Below are 20577 nucleotides of genomic sequence, written 5' to 3' on the forward strand. Positions count from 1 at the left end.
AAGTAGATTGGATAACTTAACAGAAGCACTTTCGACAATTGATAGAAGGACAGTCGACAACTTGAGAGAAGGGCGTTGGACAACTTGAAAGAAGGGCATTGGACAACTTTAAAGAAGGACATTGGACAACATGACAGGACGACATTGAACAACTTGACACGAGGACGTTGGACAACTTGGTAGAAGGACATTGGACAACATGACTGGAGGACATTGGACAACTTGACATAAGGACATTGGACAACTAGAAAGAAGGAGATTGGACAACTTGACAGAAGAACATTGGACAACTTGAAAGAAAGACATTGGACATCTTGAAAGTAGCATATTGGCCAACGTGACAGGACAACACTGGACAACTTGACAGATGGACATTGGACAACTTGACAGGAGGACGTTGGACAACTTGAAAGAAGGACATTGGACAACTTGACAGGAGGACGTTGGACAACTTGAAAGAAGGACATTGGCCAAATTGACTGGAGGTCATTGGACAACGGGACAGAAGGCATCGGACAACTTGTCAGAAGGACATTGAACAACTTGACAGGAGGACATTGGACAACTTGAAGGATGGTCATTGGACAACATGACATAAGGTCATTGGACACCTTGACAGAAGGACATTGGACAACTTGACAGGAGGACATTGGACAACTTGATAGAATAACATTTGACAACTTGACTGGGGGACATTGGACAACTTGATAGAATAACATTTGACAACTTGACAGGAGGACATTGGACAACTTGATAGAATAACATTTGACAACTTGACTGGGGGACATTGGACAACTTGACAGAAGGACATTGGACAACTTGATAGAAGGACATTGGACAACTTGAAAGAAGGACATTGGACATCTTGAAAGTAGGATATTGGCCAACTTGACAGGACGACATTGGACAACTTGAAAGAAAGACATTAGACAACTTGACAGAAGGACATTGGACAACTTGAAAGAAAGACATTGGACAACTTGACAGAAGGAAATTGGACAACTTGACAGAAGGACATTGGTCAACTTGACTGGAGGTTATTGGACAACCTGACAGTAGGCATTGGACAATTTGACAGCAGGCATTGGACAACTTGACAGAAGGAAATTGGACAACTTTACAGGAGGACATTGGACAACTTGATAGAAGGGCATTGGACAACTTGAAAGAAGGGCATTGGACAACTTTACTGAAGAACATTGGACAACTTGAAAGAAGGACATTGGCCAACTTGACTGGAGGTTATTGGACAACCTGACAGCAGGCATTGGACAACTTGACAGAAGGAAATTGGACAACTTTTCAGGAGGACATTGGACAACTTGATAGAAGGGCATTGGACAACTTGACCGAAGGACATTGGACAACTTCATACAAGTAGATTGGACAACTTAACAGAAGCACTTTCGCAATTGATAGAAGGACAGTGGACAACTTGAGAGAAGGACATTGGACAACTGAACAGCAGGACATTGGACAACTTGATAGAAGGGCGTTGGACAACTTGACACGAGGACGTTGGACAACTTTAAAGAAGGACATTGGACAACTTAACAGAAGCACTTTCCAATTGATAGAAGGACAGTGGACAACTTGAGAGAAGGACATTGGACAACTGAACAGCAGGACATTGGACAACTTGAAAGAAGGGCATTGGACAACTTTAAAGAACGACATTGGTCAACTTGAAAGAAGGGCATTGGACAACTTGAAAGAAGAACATTGGACAACTTGGAAGAAAGACATTGGTCAACTTGACAGAAGGACATTGGTCAACTTGATAGAAGGTAATTGGACAACTTTACAGAAAGACATTGGACAACTTAACAGAAGTACTTTGGACAACTTGATAGAAGGACATTGGTCAACTTGCTAGAAGGACATTGGACAGCTTAACAGAAGTACTTTGGACAACTTAACAGAAGGACATTGGACAACTTATAACAAGGACATTGGGCAACTTGATAGAAGGTCATTGGACAACTTACAGAAGGACATTGGACAAGTTGAAGACATTGGGCAAATTGACAGAAGGTAATTGGACAACTTAGAAGAAGACCATTGGACAACTTGCTGGTAGGATATTGGACAACTTAACAGAATTACTTTGGACAACTTGATAGAACAGCATTGGACAACTTGACAGAAGGACATTGGACAACTTAGAAGAAGGCCATTGGACAAAGTCACAGAAGGACATTGGACAACTTGACAGGAGGACAATGGACAAGTTGAAAGAAGGGCATTGGACAACTTGACAGAAGCTCATTGGACAAGTTGAAAGACGGACATTGGACAACTTGATAGAAGGTCATTGGACAACTTTAAAGAACGACATTGGTCAACTTGCTAGAAGGACATTGGACAACTTGCTGGAAGGACATTGGACAACTTGCTGGAAGGACATTGGACAACTTAACACAAGTACTTTGGACAACTTGACAGAACAGCATTGGACAACTTCACAGAAGGAAATTGGACAACTTAGAGGAAGGCCATTGGACAACTTCACAGAAGGACATTGAACAATTTGACAGGAGGACATTGGACAACTTGTTTGCAGGACATTGGACAACTTATAACAAGAACATTGGACAACTTGATAGAAGGTCATTGGACAACTTTACAGAAAGACATTGGACAACTTGTTGGAAGGGCATTGGACAACTTTCAGAAGTACTTTGGACAACTTGACAGAAGGACATTAGAGAACTGGACAGAAGGACCATGGACAACTTTACTGAAGGACCATGGACAACTTGGCAGAAGGAGGTTGGACAAGTAGGCAGAAGGACCATGGACGAGGTGTCTTGTAGATTTCAGGGAACTGCTCTTGTCGCCGCTCCCGTGAATTTCAGGGCAAACAGGAGACGCGGGGTGGCCCCGAGCCCTGTATTCTCTCGGGAAGTACTCGCTCAGAAGTTCCTGCAATGTGTCAGTTTTTCAGTTCCCCACATTGGCTTGACATTTCTGAGAGTTGCCAGTTGGAGCTCGTCTCTCTCTGAGCTAACACCCCTGAAATCACATATCTGTCAATGCTTCTGCTGTGAAGTAACCGAACTTACTGGCTCTGGTCTCACACCTCTGGAACAGGAGCAGGAGCGACACACCGACAGCAAACTTTTGTTTGATCACGCTCCTGTGAAGCTTCTTGGAAAGTTTTCCAACATTAAAGGCGCTATATAAATGCAATTTGTTGTTCTTGTTGTTTTCTCTCTGAAAGACCCCCTGGAAATGCAAACACCAAGAGGCAGGTCTGGGCAGCTGTTTTCCTGTGCAGCCAAGTGGAACATCCCAGTTCCACCCCAAAACATCCCCTCCAAAATGCTCCAGGACATTTCTGGAGAGGCCTCCAGTGGTCCAATCCCTTCCCATTCACTCCTACTCAATAGAATCCCAATGGACCCGACCCCTTCCCATTCACTCCTACTCAATAGAATCCCAATGGACCCGACCCCTTCCCATTCACTCCCATTGTACAGAATCCCAATGGACCCGACCCCTTCCCATTCACTCCCATTGTACAGAATCCCAATGGACCCGACCCCTTCCCATTCACTCCCATTGTACAGAATCCCAATGGGCCCGACCCCTCCCCATTCACTCCCATTGTACACAATCCCAATGGACCCGACCCCTTCCCATTCACTCCCATTGTACACAATCCCAATGGACCCGACCCCTTCCCATTCACTCCCATTGTATACAATCCCAATGGACCCGACCCCTTCCCATTCACTCCCATTGTACAGAATCCCAATGGAGCCAACCCCTTCCCATTCACTCCCATTGTACAGAATCCCAATGGACCCAATCCCTTCCCATTCACTCCCATTGTACAGAATCCCAATGGAGCCAACCCCTTCCCATTCACTCCCATTGTACAGAATCCCAATGGACCCGACCCCTTCCCATTCACTCCCATTGTACACAATCCCAATGGACCCGACCCCTTCCCATTCACTCCCATTGTACACAATCCCAATGGACCCGACCCCTTCCCATTCACTCCCATTGTACAGAATCCCAATGGAGCCAACCCCTTCCCATTCACTCCCATTGTACACAATCCCAATGGACCCGACCCCTTCCCATTCACTCCCATTGTACAGAATCCCAATGGAGCCAACCCCTTCCCATTCATTCCCATTGTATAGAATCCCAATGGAGCCAACCCCTTCCCATTCATTCCCATTGTACAGAATCCCAATGGAGCCAACCCCTTCCCATTCATTCCCATTGTACAGAATCCCAATGGACCCAACCCCTTCCCATTCACTCCCATTGTACAGAATCCCAATGGACCCAACCCCTTCCCATTCACTCCCATTGTACAGAATCCCATTGGATCTAATCCCTTCCCATTCACACCCATTGTACAGAATCCCAATGGGACCAAACCCCTTCCCATTCACTCCCATTGTACAGAATCCCATTGGATCTAATCCCTTCCCATTCACACCCATTGTACAGAATCCCAATGGGACCAAACCCCTTCCCATTCACTCCCATTGTACAGAATCCCAATGGACCCGACCCCTTCCCATTGATGATTGTGAAACTGATCTTTCAGTGAGGAATCACAATCAGGGGCGTGGGGCGAGTGAGAAAATTGAGATTGTGCATTTATTATAAAGAACAGAAATTACTGTCTGAACAACAAGTCCTGCAGCCACTGGACAGCACTGTTCGGAGCAGGAGCCCCTGACTGGAGCCCCTCGCTGGAGCTCCTCGCTGGAACCTCTCGCTGGAGCTTCTCGCTAGAGCCTCACACTGGAGCCCCATGCTGGAGGCTCTCGATGAAGCCTCTCAATGGAGTCGTTCCCTGGAACTCCTCGATGGAGCCTCTCGCTGGAGCCCCACACTGGAGCCTCTCAATGAAGCCTCTCAGTGGAGCCCCTCCCTGGAGCCCCTCAATGGAACCTCTTGCTGGAGCCCCACACTGGAGCCTCTCGAGGAAGCCTCTCAATGGAATTACTGTCCGAGCAACTGGTCCTGCAGCCACTGGACTGCACTGTTAGGAGCGGGAGTCCCTTACTGGAGCCCCTCGCTGGAGCTCCTCGCTGGTGCCTCTCAATGGAGTCCCTCCCTGGAGCCCCTCGATGAACCCTCTCGCTGGAGCCCCACACTGGAGCCTCTCGATGAGGCCTCACAATGGAGCCCTTCCCCGGAGCCTCCCAATGGAGCCTCTCGCTGGAGCTCCTCAATGGAGCCTCTCACTGGAGCCCCTTGATTCAGCCCTTCACTGGAGCCTCTCAGTGGAGCCTCTCGCTGGAGCCCCTCCCTGAAGCCCCTCGCTGGAGCCTCACAATGGAGCCCCTCGATGGAGCCCATCAATGCAGCCCCTCGATGGAGCCCCTCGATTGAGCCCCTCGCTGGAGCCTCTCTCTGGAGCCTCACGATGGAGCCCCTCGATTGAGCCCTTCGAAGGAGCCCCTCAATGGAGCTCCTCGCTGGAGCCTCATGATGGAGCCCCTCGATGGAGCTCCTCGATGGAGCCCCTCGATGGAGCTCCTTGCTGGGGCCTCTCCCTGGGTGCCCATCCCTGAGGCCTGGCTGTGGCTTCTCAGCGATCTGTAGAGCACAGACTTGACCCATGCCTCGCATGGAAAGATGTCAATTGAGTGAGTTCGGCAGCAGCCAAGTCGAAAGGACATTGGGTGCAGCTCTTTCCCTCCCTACCTGGCCAGTGCTGCGGGCCAGCTCCTGCCTCTGGTCGCAACTACGCACATCTTGCGTGCGATGCCCGTATGGCGCTATTCGACAATGCGGGTTTGATTGCCAGGGTCGTTTTGCCCTCCCCCTCACTGCCATTTCTCACACCCTTCCCACAACCTTCTCCCCCAAACCACCTTCAACCCAAAGGTCCTTCCCCCCTCCATCCTCCCCCTCCCCCCCCACAATAGGCTCAGACCAGTTGGCCAGTCTCCCCACTGCCAGTCGACATGAGGTGGGAGGGGGGGAGAAGTTACCGGCCAACTATTCGACCACGGGGACCATCACGGCCGAGCCTGGTCCCTGTCCCCATGCCGACCTCAGCGCAACTCCACGACGACCAGGAGCAGGATCCGGGGCGGAAAGCAGGATGGGGGGAGGGTGGGAAATGGGCTAGATTCTCCATGTTGCTAATGGCGGCTTCTTCCCGACGCCTGCCTTAAAACGGGGGGCTGCTCCAGGGCGCACCATCTGGCAAATTGGCCATCAGTCAGCCATTCCAGCACTGCAAGCGGCCTGACCAGCAGCCTTTAAAGGGCTGCCGCAAGGGGGAAGAAAAACCACGCAGAGCTGGGGAGGAGCGGGAGTACTGCTAGACCCCTCCTGCCCCAACCCCCCACATCCTCCCTCTCTCCAGCCACCTTACCTGAAGTCTAGACTCGAAGGGTCAGTGTGCCACCCAGGCTCCGTTCCTGCCAGCAGTCACATTAACCTCGTTGAATTGAAATAAGCTTTTGTTTTTTTTTATTCGTTCATGGGATGTGGGCGTCGCTGGCGAGGCCGGCATTTATTGCCCATCCCTAATTGCCCCTTGAGAAGGTGGTGGTGAGCCGCCATCTTGAACCGCTGCAGTCCATGTGGTGAAAGTTCTCCCACAGTGCTGTTAGGAAGGGAGTTCCAGGATTTTGACCCAGTGACGATGAAGGAACGGCCGATATATTTCCAAGTTGGGATGGTGTGTGACTCGGAGGGGAACGTGCAGGTGGTGTTGTTCCCATGTACCTGCTGCTCTTGTCCTTCTAGGTGGTAGAGGTCGCGGGTTTGGGAGGTGCTGTCGAAGAAGCCTTGGCGAGTTGCTGCAGTGCATCCTGTGGATGGTCCACACTGCAGCCACTGTGCGCCGGTGGTGAAGGGAGTGAATGTTTAGGGTGGTGGATGGGGTGCCAATCAAGCGGGCTGCTTTGTTCTGGATGGTGTCGAGCTTCTCGAGTGTTGTTGGAGCTGCACTCATCCAGGCAAGTGGAGAGTATTCCATCACACTCCTGACTTGTGCCTTGTAGATGGTGGAAAGGCTTTGGGGAGTCAGGAGGTGAGTCACTCGCCGCAGAATACCCAGCCTCTGACCTGCTCTTGTAGCCACAGTATTTATGTGGCTGGTCCAGATAAGTTTCTGGTCAATGGTGACCCCAGGATGTTGATGGTGGGGGATTCGGTGATGGTAATGCCGTTGAATGTCAAGGGGAGGTGGTTAGACTCTCTCTTGTTGGAGATGGTCATTGCCTGGCACTTATCTGGCGCGAATGTTACTTGCCACTTATCAGCCCAAGCCTGGATGTTGTCCAGGTCTTTTGTAATACGACACAAGGCGTAACTTTTATAAATAAAAGCAAACTTTATTGGATTGCAGGCAATTCAACTTTTCAGTGTATACATAGCAGGGAGAGAGTATTCTGATTCCTAATTAATGGTTTGCAAAATAAGATAGTGTTTCCTTTCACTACGGGAGTTTTCTGTTCAATGAGGTGAGGGATGTTCCTATTAGGTAACGGAAGAGTTAAAATTTCAGGCAGCCAGGGTCCCCATCAAACCCTCCCAGGGCAGGTACAGCACGGGTTAGATACAGAGTAAAGCTCCCTCTACACTGTCCCATCAAACACTCCCAGGGCAGGTACAGGGTTAGATACAGAGTAAAGCTCCCTCTACACTGTCCCATCAAACACTCCCAGGGCAGGTACAGCACGGGTTAGATACAGAGTAAAGCTCCCTCTACACTGTCCCATCAAACACTCCCAGGGCAGGTACAGGGTTAGATACAGAGTAAAGCTCCCTCTACACTGTCCCATCAAACACTCCCAGGGCAGGGACAGCACGGGTTAGATACAGAGTAAAGCTCCCTCTACACTGTCCCATCAAACACTCCCAGGGCAGGTACAGGGTTAGATACAGAGTAAAGCTCCCTCTACACTGTCCCATCAAACACTCCCAGGGCAGGGACAGGGTTAGATACAGAGTAAAGTTCCCTTGACACTGTCCCATCAAACACTCCCAGGGCAGGTACAGCATGGGTTAGATACAGAGTAAAGCTCCCTCTACACTGTCCCATCAAACACTCCCAGGGCAGGTACAGGGTTAGATACAGAGTAAAGCTCCCTCTACACTGTCCCATCAAACACTCCCAGGGCAGGTACAGGGTTAGATACAGAGTAAAGCTCCCTCTACACTGTCCCATCAAACACTCCCAGGGCAGGTACAGGGTTAGATACAGAGTAAAGCTCCCTCTACACTGTCCCATCAAACACTCCCAGGGCAGGTACAGGGTTAGATACAGAGTAAAGCTCCCTCTACACTGTCCCATCAAACACTCCCAGGGCAGGTACAGGGTTAGATACAGAGTAAAGCTCCCTCCACACTGTCCCATCAAACACTCCCAGGGCAGGTACAGGGTTAGATACAGAGTAGAGCTCCCTCCACACTGTCCCGTCAGTAATGGTGGAGAATACAGGGTGATTTGATGAAGGTGCTTCGAATTATGAAGGGAGAGACAGGGTAGAACGAAGCAGCCTGTTTCCGGTGATTGTCGAGGTCCAGAACGGGAGGACACGGATAGAACCTGAGCAGAATGTAAGAGCTTTCGGACAGAGAGCAAGAGAAACTTTTTTTTTTTAACAGAGGCCTGTGAGTCTGTTGAGTGAGGAGTTCGCGACTGAAGCAGAGACCACGAGGGAGGGGCTAGATATGTGCTTGGAGGAAAGAGGGCTGAAGGGAAAAAGATGGGCACGTGGCATTCGGGCTGGACGGGCCAAACGGCCTGCTTCCGTGTTGTCATTTCTACGTGATTCTAGACTTTTGCTGGCCAAGGGTGACAAGAGATATGGAACCAAGGCGGGTTGAGGCGCAGATCCTCCGTTGAACGGCGGAACGGGCTGGAGGGGGCTGAACGGCCTCTCCTCCTGTTCCTGACGCGCCCCCAGGCCGGCGGCCTCGTGGGCGCCCCTCTCTTTCGTTGGGCTGGCGCGTGGCCAAGTCAAGGACGCGCCCTCTCGACTGGTCGGCAGGGGGGACGGGAGGGGGTGACTCGCAGGCGGGCGGCGAGGCAGCGGGGACGGCCGGGTTGGCGGGGAGGGAGGCGGGCACTAGTCTTCGAATCGCTGTGGACGCAGGACGATGCTCTGGTAGGAACGGATGCAGGAGAAAGCAGTGGGAGGGATCCTTCGCCGGTCAATCAGGTTGTTCTCCAGGTGGATGGAGACCAAGTTGGAGTCTTCACTTATCCTGGTGTCGCACACTGAATCCAGAGGGACGTACCTTGGATTGGTGAGGCAGGGGGAGAAGGATGGGAAAACGGAGTTGAGAATTAACAATACCAAGTACGTCTCGAACAAGAAACGACTGCAACTCAAACACATCCAATGAGTGGCTCACTTGGCTCCCACTCTCCCCCCTCGGAGTCAGACGGTCGAGGGTTCGAGCCCCCCCACTCCAGAGACTCGAGCCCCCGCAATCCAGACCCCGACGCTCCCCCCCGATGCCGGTACTGAGGGAGCGCCGCACTGTCGGAGGGGCCGTCTTTCGGAGTGAGACGTTAAACCCCGTTTGCCATGTTGCGGTTGGTGGGATCTTGCTGTGCGCAGATTGGTGTTTCTTACATTACAACAGTGACGATACTTCGAAATAAAAAGTACTTCATTGGCTGTGAAACGCTTTGGGACGTCCTGAGGTGGTGAATCGTGGAATGATACAGCACAGGAGGCCATTCGGCCCATCGTGCCTGTACTGGCTCTTTCAAAAGGGCTATCCAATTAGTCCCACACTCCCCCCTGCCCTTTCCCCGTATTTGGAGGGAGTGCAGCGTAGGTTTACTCGAATGATACCCGGACTTCAAGGGTTAAGTTACGAGGAGAGATTACACAAATTGGGGTTGTGCTCTCTAGAGTTTCGAAGGTTAAGGGGTGATCTGATCGAAGTTCATAAGATATTAAGGGGAACGGATAGGGTGGATAGAGAGAAACTATTTCCGCTGGTTGGGGATTCTAGGAGTAGGGGGCACAGTCTAAAAATTAGAGCCAGACCTTTCAGGAGCGAGATTAGAAAACATTTCTACACACAAAGGGTGGTAGAAGTTTGGAACTCTCTTCCGCAGACGGCAATTGATGCGAGCTCAATTGCGAAATTTAAATCTGAGATAGATAGCTTTTTGGCAACCGAAGGTATTAAGGGATACGGGCCAAAGGCAGGTATATGGAGTTAGATCACAGATCGGCCATGATCTTCTCAAATGGCGGAGCAGGCTCGAGGGGCTGAATGGCCTACTCTTGTTCCTATGTCCCCCTCTGCTCTTTCCCTGTCAATTTTTTTCCCTTTTCAAGTATTTATCCAATTCCCCTTTTGAAAGTTATTATTGAATCTGCTCCCACCGCCCTTTCAGGCAGTGAATTCCAGATCAGAACAACTCGCTGCGTAAAAAAAAACATTCCTCACCTCCCCCTCTGGTTCTTTTCCCGATTATCTTAAATCTGCGTGTCCTCTGGTCACCGACCCTCCTGCCCACTGGAAACGGTTTCTCCTGATTCACTCCATCGAAACCCCTTCAGGATTTTGAACCCCTCGATCAAGGCGCAGGCCCGTACCTGATCTGGTTGTCGCTCAGACGGAGGACCTGCAGGACCTGCAGGTTGAGGATTCCCCGCGGGACAGCCCGGAGGTTGTTGTGGTCGAGGAGCAGCTCCTGCAGCGAGCGGTAAAGGCCCAGGAAGGAGTTGCTGTGGATGCCGTCGTCGCTGAGCCGGTTATAGGAGAGGTGCAGGAACTCCAGGCCCGGCTTGAGGTGGGCGAAGACATAGCCAGGGATGCGTTCGATCTGGTTATGGTGCAGCAGGAGCACCTTGAGGCCGGTCGGCAGGAAGGATGGCACATGGACTATCCGGTTGTGGGACAGGTCCAGAGACTCCAACTTGCTGCAAGACACACAGTTAAAGACTTTAACAGCACTGATGGGATTTCACACTTCTCAATGTGAACGCTCCCTCTACACTGTCCCATCAAACACTCCCAGGGCAGGTACAGGGTTAGATACAGAGTAAAGCTCCCTCTACACTGTCCCATCAAACACTCCCAGGGCAGGTACAGGGTTAGATACAGAGTAAAGCTCCCTCTACACTGTCCCGTCAAACACTCCCAGGGCAGGTACAGGGTTAGATACAGAGTAAAGCTCCCTCTACACTGTCCCATCAAACACTCCCAGGGCAGGTACAGGGTTAGATACAGAGTAAAGCTCCCTCTACACGGTCCCATCAAACACTCCCAGGGCAGGTACAGGGTTAGATACAGAGTAAAGCTCCCTCTACACCGTCCCGTCAAACACTCCCAGGGCAGGTACAGGGTTAGATACAGAGTAAAGCTCCCTCTACACCGTCCCGTCAAACACTCCCAGGGCAGGTACAGGGTTAGATACAGAGTAAAGCTCCCTCTGCACTGTCCCATCAAACACTCCCAGTGCCGGTACAGGGCTAGATACAGAGTAAAGCTCCCTCTACACTGTCCCATCAAACACTCCCAGGGCAGGTACAGGGTTAGATACAGAGTAAAGCTCCCTCTACACTGTCCCCATCAAACACTCCCAGGGCAGGTACAGGGTTAGATACAGAGTAAAGCTCCCTCTGCACTGTCCCATCAAACACTCCCAGGGCAGGTACAGGGTTAGATACAGAGTAAAGCTCCCTCTACACTGCCCCATCAAACACTCCCAGGGCAGGTACAGGGTTAGATACAGAGTAAAGCTCCCTCTACACTGTCCCATCAAACACTCCCAGGGTCAGGTACAGGGTTAGATACAGAGTAAAGCTCCCTCTACACTGTCCCATCAAACACTCCCAGGGCAGGTACAGGGTTAGATACAGAGTAAAGCTCCCTCTACACTGTCCCATCAAACACTCCCAGGGCAGGTACAGGGTTAGATACAGAGAAAAGCTCCCTCGACACTGTCCCATCAAACACTCCCAGGACAGGTACAGCACGGGTTGGATACAAAGTAAAGCTCCCTCTACACTGTCCCATCAAACACTCCCAGGGCAGGTACAGGGTTAGATACAGAGTAAAGCTCCCTCTACACTGTCCCGTCAAACACTCCCAGGGCAGGTACAGGGTTAGATACAGAGTAAAGCTCCCTCTGCACTGTCCCATCAAACACTCCCAGGGCAGGTACAGGGTTAGATACAGAGTAAAGCTCCCTCTACACTGCCCCATCAAACACTCCCAGGGCAGGTACAGGGTTAGATACAGAGTAAAGCTCCCTCTACACTGTCCCATCAAACACTCCCAGGGCAGGTACAGGGTTAGATACAGAGAAAAGCTCCCTCGACACTGTCCCATCAAACACTCCCAGGACAGGTACAGCACGGGTTAGATACAAAGTAAAGCTCCCTCTACACTGTCCCATCAAACACTCCCAGGGCAGGTACAGGGTTAGATACAGAGAAAAGCTCCCTCGACACTGTCCCATGAAACACTCCCAGGACAGGTACAGCACGGGTTAGATACAAAGTAAAGCTCCCTCTACACTGTCCCATCAAACACTCCCAGGGCAGGTACAGGGTTAGATACAGAGTAAAGCTCCCTCTACACTGTCCCATCAAACACTCCCAGGGCAGGTACAGGGTTAGATACAGAGTAAAGCTCCCTCTACACCGTCCCATCAAACACTCCCAGGGCAGGTACAGGGTTAGATACAGAGTAAAGCTCCCTCTACACCATCCCATCAAACACTCCCAGGGCAGGTACAGGGTTAGATACAGAGTAAAGCTCCCTCTACACTGTCCCATCAAACACTCCCAGGGGCAGGTACAGGGTTAGATACAGAGTAAAGCTCCCTCTACACTGTCCCATCAAACACTCCCAGGGCAGGTACAGGGTTAGATACAGAGTAAAGCTCCCTTTCTCTTTTGTCATCAGGGAGTTATGGAAAGAGTAGGCTCCTGGGCAGGTTTCATTTCCCTGCCAGCCTCCGCACGAGTCGAGGGAGGCCGAGTGGCCTCGGATTTCGGAGCTGTCCTGTTCCCTGAAGTCCCATTCTCTTCTGATTAAGCTGATTGGAAGCAGATGGTTCCTGTCGCTCGAAGGCTTTGTTATGAAAGGCGCATCAAAGTCCATCGTAGGGACGCATATGGCACTCGTTAGTTTTATTGCTATGTACTTGGCAATGTGACCCCCCCCCCGCCCCCCCCCTCACTCTCCCTCCCGTCCCTGGCCTCGAGGCCGTGGAAATTGCACTAAACTGGTACTCCGACTCCCAGCTGGGGCGAGTTGGCATCGGAGCCGATGCTCAATGAAAGACAGCCGGGAGAGAGGTGTTTCCGTGCAAGATCCCGAAGTCTCTGGGCTGTTGTTGTCCCGGGCCCCAGAAGCCGAACGCACCGCCATTTATTTGGGTTGACAGAGTCTCGAGGTGTTTAACATGGGCGTCGCCAGTCTGAATCCCAGCATCACTTCCATTCACTGCCCAGTTGTACGTGTTAAGTTATAACTTAACTTGTACATGTCCCAGCTCCTTTTAAGATGCAGAGTAAGACCGTTCTCTGCGTTCTTCCAACTCTTGTCCATCCCCCCGATTCCCATCGCTCCACCATTGGCGGCCGTGCCTTCAGCCTCCTCGGCCCCAAGCTCTGGAATTCCCTCCCTGAACCTCTCCACCTCTCTCTCTCTCCTTTAAGACGCTCCTTAAAACCGACCTCTTTGACCGAGCTTTTGGTCACCTGTCCTAGTATCTCCTTAAGTGGCTCGGTGTCAGATTTTGTCTGATTTGCGCTCCTGGGAAGGGCGTTGGGGGACGATTAACTACGTTAAGTTGTTATTGGCAACACGGTGACTGGATCGATTGGCAGACTGGGTGGGGTCAAGGGTCAAATCGCGACCTTTCACCTCCAAGAGTTGTCCAAAGCTCAGTCGCCTGTCCCCCTATCCCACACTAAGCCCTGTTCTTGCTCGACCTACACCGGCAAACTGTCCCGCAGAGTACTACTTTTGAATTATGCTCCTTGTTAGGCCTCAGCTGGAGTATTGTGGCCAATTCTGGGCACCACACTTTCGGAAGGATGTCAGGGCCTAAGAGAGGGTGCAGAGGAGATTTACTGGAACGGTCCCAGGGATGAGGGGACTCCAGTTGTGTGGAGAGACTGGAGAATCTGGGATTGTTCTCCTCAGAGCAGAGAAGGTTCAGGGGAGATTTGATCGAGGCGTTCAAAATCAGGAAGAGGTTTTTATCGAGTAAATAAGGAGAAACTGTTTCCAGTGGGCAGGAGGGTCGGTGACCAGAGGACACGGATTTAAGATAATCGGGGAAAGAACCAGGGCGGGAAATGAGGAGACATGTTTTACGCAGCGAGTTGTTCTGATCTGGAATTCACTGCCTGAACGGGCGGTGGAAGCAGATTCAATAATAACTTTCAAAAGGGAATTGGATAAATACTTGAAGGGGAAAAATTTGCAGGGGAAAGAGTAGGGGGGAGTGTGGGACAAATTGGACAGCTCTTTCAAAGAGCCGGCACAGGCACGATGGGCCGAACGGCCTCTTTCTGTGCTATACTATTCAATGATTGTCTCCCAACCCTGTCCCTGCAACCTGCCTTACACACCCCCAACCCTCCCGTTTCCTTCAGTCCTTCAGCGTTGGGGCTCCTCTCTCTCTCTGCGCCCCCCACCCCCCCCCCTCAATCTTCTCGCCCTGCCATTGATGGCAGACCTTTCAGTCACCTCTGGTCCTCGCCCTGGGATTCCATCCCCAAATCAGGCGGGCGCCACTTACAAGGCATGTTTCTCGATGATGTTTCAGGCTCGCTCGCATGGGACAGTCCCGGTGGGGGTCTCACTCTCTCCCTCTCCGAGTCGGAAGGTCGAGGGTCCGAGCCCCCACTCCAGAGACTCGAGCCCCGAAATCCGGTCCCGACACTCCCCCCTCCGGTGCCAGTAACTGAGGGAGCGCCGCACTGTCGGAGGGGCCGTCTTTCGGGATGAGACGTTAAACTGAGGCCCCCCTCCCGCCGTCTGCCCTTTCAGGTGGGACGTAAAAGATCCCACGGCCGCTATTGGAAGAAGAGCAGAGGGAGGAGGAGTTCTCCCCGGGGTCCTGGGGCCGATATTTATCCCTCGACCAACAGCACTAAAAAAACAGATGATCTGGTCATTTAGCACATCGCTGTTTGTGGGATCTTGCTGTGCGCAAATCGGCTGCCGCGTTTCCCGCATTACAACAGTGGCCGCACTTCAAAAAAAAAAGTACTTCATTGGCCGTGAAACACTTTGGGACGTCCTGAGATGGTGAAAGGGGCCGGAGAGATGGGAGTTCCTTATTTTCTTTTACATTGGGGAGGCAACAGAGTGGAGATCAGCGAGATGGCCTGAAGATTGAGAGTGGGTGTGTCAGTCAGGAATTCGACTCCACGATGGCTGCTCATCACCCAACAAGCCCCATCCTGTGTCGCGACGCTCCTGCTGATTATTATCAGTAACGTAAATGCCTTGATTTCTTGAAGACAATAATAATTTTCCGGCTCCCCGCTCCTCCCCCCGACTCCATTCCCCCGTCTGAAGGTGTTACACAGGGACAGGGGGAGGCCATTCAGCCCCTTGTTGCATAGGAACAGGGGGAGGCCATTCAGCCCCCTCGAGCCTGTTACACAGGAACAGGAGGAGGCCATTCAGCCCCTCGAGCCTGTTGCATAGGAACAGGAGGAGGCCATTCAGCCCCTCGAGCCTGTTGCATAGGAACAGGGGGAGGCCATGCAGCCCCTCGAGCCTGTTGCATAGGAACAGGAGGAGGCCATTCAGCCCCTCGAGCCTGTTGCATAGGAACAGGAGGAGGCCATTCAGCCCCTCGAGCCTGTTGCATAGGAACAGGGGGAGGCCATTCAGCCCCTCGAGCCTGTTACGCAGGAACAGGAGGAGGCCCATTGAGCCCCTTGTTGCATAGGAACAGGGGGAGGCCATTCAGCCCCTCGAGCCTGTTACACAGGAACAGGAGGAGGCCATTCAGCCCCTCGAGCCTGTTACACAGGAACAGGAGGAGGCCATTCAGCCCCTCGTGCCTGTTACGCAGGAACAGGAGGAGGCCCATTGAGCCCCTCGAGCCTGTTACACAGGAACAGGAGAAGGCCATTCAGCCCCTCGAGCCTGTTACACAGGAACAGGAGGAGGCCATTCAGCCCCTCGAGCCTGTTACGCAGGAACAGGAGGAGGCCCATTGAGCCCCTTGTTGCATAGGAACAGGGGGAGGCCATTCAGCCCCTCGAGCCTGTTACACAGGAACAGGAGGAGGCCATTCAGCCCCTCGTGCCTGTTACGCAGGAACAGGAGGAGGCCCATTGAGCCCCTCGAGCCTGTTACACAGGAACAGGAGGAGGCCATTCAGCCCCTCGAGCCTGTTACACAGGAACAGGAGGAGGCCATTCAGCCCCTCGAGCCTGTTACACAGGAACAGGAGGAGGCCCATTGAGCCCCTCGAGCCTGTACATAGGAACAGGAGGAGGCCCATTCAGCCCCTCGAGCCTGTTGCATAGGAACAGGAGGAGGCCATTCAGCCCCTCGAGCCTGTTACGCAGGAACAGGAGGAGGCCCATTGAGCCCCTCTAGCCTGTTACACAGGAACAGGAGGAGGCCATTCAGCCCCTTGTTGCATAGGAACAGGGGGAGGCCATTCAGCCCCTCGAGCCTGTTACACAGGTACAGGAGGAGGCCATTCAGCCCCTCTAGCCTGTTCCGCCATTCAATTAGATCATGGCTGATCTGTATCTTAACTCCATTTACCCACCTTGGTTCCGTAACCCTTAATCTCCTCACCCAACAAAAATCTACCAATCAATCAACACTGTCTTTCTCAATGTCCTCCCCAGGCAGCCCATTCCACAACTCAATTGCCTTTGGAGGGGAAAACATTCCCTACGATTATAGGAGTACAGGTTCATAGCTCCTTGAAAGTGGAGTCACAGGCGGACAGGGTGGTGAAGAAGGCATTCGGCATGCTTGGTTTCATTGGTCAGAACATTGAATACAGGAGTTGGGATGTCTTGTTGAAGTTGTACAAGACATTAGTAAGGCCACACTTGGAATACTGTGTACAGTTCTGGTCACCCTATTATAGAAAGGATATTATTAAACTAGAAAGAGTGCAGAAAAGATTTACTAGGATGCCACCGGGACTTGATGGTTTGACTTATAGGGAGAGGTTGGATAGACTGAGACTTTTTTCCCTGGAGAGTAGGAGGTTTAGGGGTGATCTTATAGAAGTCTATAAAATAATGAGGGGCATAGATAAGGTAGATAGTCAAAATCTTTTCCCAAAGGTAGGGGAGTCTATAACGAGGGGGCATAGATTTAAGGTGAGAGGGGAGAGATACAAAAGGGTCCAGAGGGGCAATTTTTTCACTCAAAGGGTGGTGAGTGTCTGGAACGAGCTGCCAGAGGCAGTAGTAGAGGCGGGTACAATTTTGTCTTTTAAAAAGCATTTGGACAGTTACATGGGTAAGATGGGTATAGAGGGATATGGGCCAAGTGCAGGCAATTGGGACTAGCTTAGTGGTATAAACTGGGCGACATGGACATGTTGGGCCGAAGGGCCTGTTTCCATGTTGTAAACTTCTATGATTCTATTTGCCCCCTCGCTCCCCACCTCCTCAGTCTCATCTTGTGCCCCACCCTGGGATTTGAACCCTTCATCGAAGTGAGCCATTTTCCCGCAAAGAAAACAAACCCAGCTTCCCTAAGGTGTCGGCCCTGGCTCAGTGGGGCCTCACTCTCTCCCCTCGGAGTCCGAAGGTCGGGGGTTCGAGACCCCCCCGCTCCACAGACTCGAGCCCCGTAATCCAGGCCCCGACACTCCCCTCCCCGGTGCCGGAACTGAGGGAGCGCCGCACTGTCGGAGGGGGCCGTCTTTCGGGACGAGACGTTAAACCGAGGCCCCCCCTCCGTCTGCCCTCTCAGGTGGGACGTAAAAGATCCCACGGCCGCTATTGGAAGAAGAGCAGGGGGGCGGGGCGGCAGAGGGGGTGGGGAGTTCTCCCCGGTGTCCTGGGGCCGATATTTATCCCACAACCAACATCACTAACAAATAGATTATCTGGTCGTTTATCTCATTTGCTGTTTGTGGGATCTTGCTGTGTACAAATTGGCTGCCGCATTTCCTACATTACAACAGTGACTACACTTCAAAAGTACTTCATTGGCTGTAAAACGCTTTGGGACGTCCTGAGGTGGTGAAAGCATCTATAGAAATGGGAGTCTTTCTTTAACGTAACAACAATTGCATTTATATAGCGACTTTAACGTAGTAAAACATCCCCAAGGCCCTTCAGAGGAGCGTCAATCAGGCAAAATTTGACACCGAGCCACATAAGGAGATATTAGGACCGGTGACCAAAAGCTCGGTCAAAGAGGGAGGTTTTAAGGAGCGTCTTAAAGGAGGAGAGAGAGAGAGGCGGAGAGGTTTAGGGAGGGAATTCCAGAGCTTAGGGCCGAGGCGGCTGAAGGCACGGCCGCCAATGGCGGAGCGATGGGAATCGGGGATAGGCCGAGGGAACGCAGAGATCTCGGAGGGTCGTAGGGGCTGGAGGAGGTTACAGAGATAGGGAGGGGGGGCGAGGGCCATGGAGGGATTTGAAAACAAGGATGGGAACTTTAAAATCGAGGTGTTGTTCGACTGGGAGCCAATGTAGGTTTTCCAGATACGATGGATAGGCGCCAGAGTAGCAAATGTGACCATCACTGATTCATGGAGTACCCCCTCCAAACCCCTCTCAAGGACAGTAATTACAGAGAATGACATCCAATTTGCAGCACAGAAACAGGCCATTCGGCCCAACTGGTCTATCCCGGTGTTTATGCTCCACACGAGCCTCCTCCCTCCCTACTCCATCTCACCCTATCACCCTCTCCTTCTATTCCTTTCTCCCCTCATGTGTTTATCGAGCTTCCCCTTAAATCCATCGATTCTATTCCCCTCGACCACTCCCTGTGGGAGCGAGTTCCACATTCCCACCGCTCTCTGGGTGAAGGAGTTTCTCCTGAATTCCCCGATTGGATTTATCAGTGACTCTCTTATATCGATGGCCCCCTCGTCCTGGTCTCCCCCGCAATTGGAACCATCTTCTCTCCGTCTACCCTATCGAAACCCCTTTCGTCATGTTAAAGACCCCCATCGGGTCAACCCCTCAGCCCTTCCCTTTTCTCGAGAAAAGAGCCCCGGCCTGTTCAGCCTTTTCTTTGATTAGATGAGCATTGAGTTCCAGACAGGGCTTGCTTTTTGCATTGAAAACCGTGCGGCAATTCAGTAAAGCACACACCGCATTTAGAACAGAGCACCAGGCCAAAACAAACTACCTCGTAAATTCCCACTCAGAATGGAAGCCAGGGCCTTGTGGATTCTGTGGTTTTCACAACGGTTTTCTTTAAGAATGTTATAACGGTCTGATTTATCTCTCTCTCTCTCTCTTTTAGAACAATCGTTATCAGGCTGGTCCCCTTGACGCTCGATTTTCCTGCGGTGAGTTGCCACGCTAGGCCTCAGACCGTTGCCGGGGCAGCCTGCGAGGTTCACCGCCCCCTTCCCCCTCCACACATCTTTCCCGTGTGGCCACGGCAGCGGAAAGCAGCTCCAGCACTCGTGTTTGTGCAGTGCCCTTCGATAGCAGGCCGTCTCGGAGATCAGGAGAGGGGGGTCGGGGAAGATCGAAAGGGTGGGGGAAAGAAAGACTGAAAGAAAAGAGGGAGGGAGGGAAAGAAAGAAAGGAGGGAGGGAGGGAGGGAGGGAAAGAAAGGAAGAGAGAACGAAAGAGAGAAAGAAAGAAAGGAGGGAGGGAAAGAAAGAAAGAAAGAAAGAAAGAAAGAGAGAACGAAAGAGAGAAAGAAAGAAAGGAGGGAGGGAAAGAAAGAAAGAAAGAGAGAACGAAAGAGAGAAAGAAAGAAAGGAGGGAGGGAAAGAAAGAAAGAAAGAAAGAGAGAACGAAAGAGAGAAAGAAAGAAAGGAGGGAGGGAAAGAAAGAAAGAAAGAAAGAGAGAACGAAAGAGAGAAAGAAAGAAAGGAGGGAGGGAAAGAAAGAAAGAAAGAAAGAGAGAACGAAAGAGAGAAAGAAAGAAAGGAGGGAGGGAAAGAAAGCAAGAGAGAACGAAAGAGAGAAAGAAAGAAAGGAGGGAGGGAAAGAAAGAAAGAAAGAAAGAGAGACGGAAAGAGAGAAAGAAAGAAAGGAGGGAGGGAGGGAGGGAAAGAAAGAAAGAGAGAGAGAAAAAGAGCATGGAGGGAAAGAATGAAAGAGAGAACGAAAGAGAGAATGAAAGAAAGGAGGGAGGGAAAGAAAGAGAGAAAGAAAGAAAGAAAGAGAGAAAGGAGGGAGGGAAAGAAAGAAAGAGAGAACAAAAGAAAGAAAGAGAGAACGAAAGAGAGAAAGAAAGAAAGGAGGGAGGGAAAGAAAGAAAGAAAGAAAGAGAGAACGAAAGAGAGAAAGAAAGAAAGGAGGGAGGGAAAGAAAGAAAGAGAGAACGAAAGAGAGAAAGAAAGAAAGGAGGGAGGGAAAGAAAGAAAGAAAGAAAGAGAGAACGAAAGAGAGAAAGAAAGAAAGGAGGGAGGGAAAGAAAGAAAGAAAGAAAGAGAGAACGAAAGAGAGA

General features: G+C 51.4%; 1 protein-coding gene across 3 annotated transcripts in view; it reads right to left on the reverse strand.

Moving 5' to 3' along the window:
• Nucleotides 1–7307: 7307 nt before the first annotated feature.
• Nucleotides 7308–20577, reverse strand: part of LOC137311511 (extracellular matrix protein 2-like) — a 119349-nt gene continuing 106079 nt past the window's right edge. The window contains exons 8-9 of one of the 3 annotated variants that reach the window (XM_067978664.1): nt 10563–10889; nt 7308–9240 (exon numbers count right to left, since the gene is read on the reverse strand). In XM_067978664.1, coding sequence (XP_067834765.1) covers nt 9069–9240; nt 10563–10889 — 499 coding nt within the window. In that variant the 3' untranslated portion in view covers nt 7308–9068. Of the gene's footprint in view, nt 9241–10413; nt 10890–20577 lie in introns of those variants that run through there. The other 2 variants (XR_010960432.1, XM_067978665.1) reach the window with 2 other exon arrangements.

Source organism: Heptranchias perlo, unplaced genomic scaffold (genome assembly GCF_035084215.1).
Source record: "Heptranchias perlo isolate sHepPer1 unplaced genomic scaffold, sHepPer1.hap1 HAP1_SCAFFOLD_344, whole genome shotgun sequence".
Taxonomy (NCBI): Eukaryota; Metazoa; Chordata; class Chondrichthyes; order Hexanchiformes; family Hexanchidae; genus Heptranchias; species Heptranchias perlo.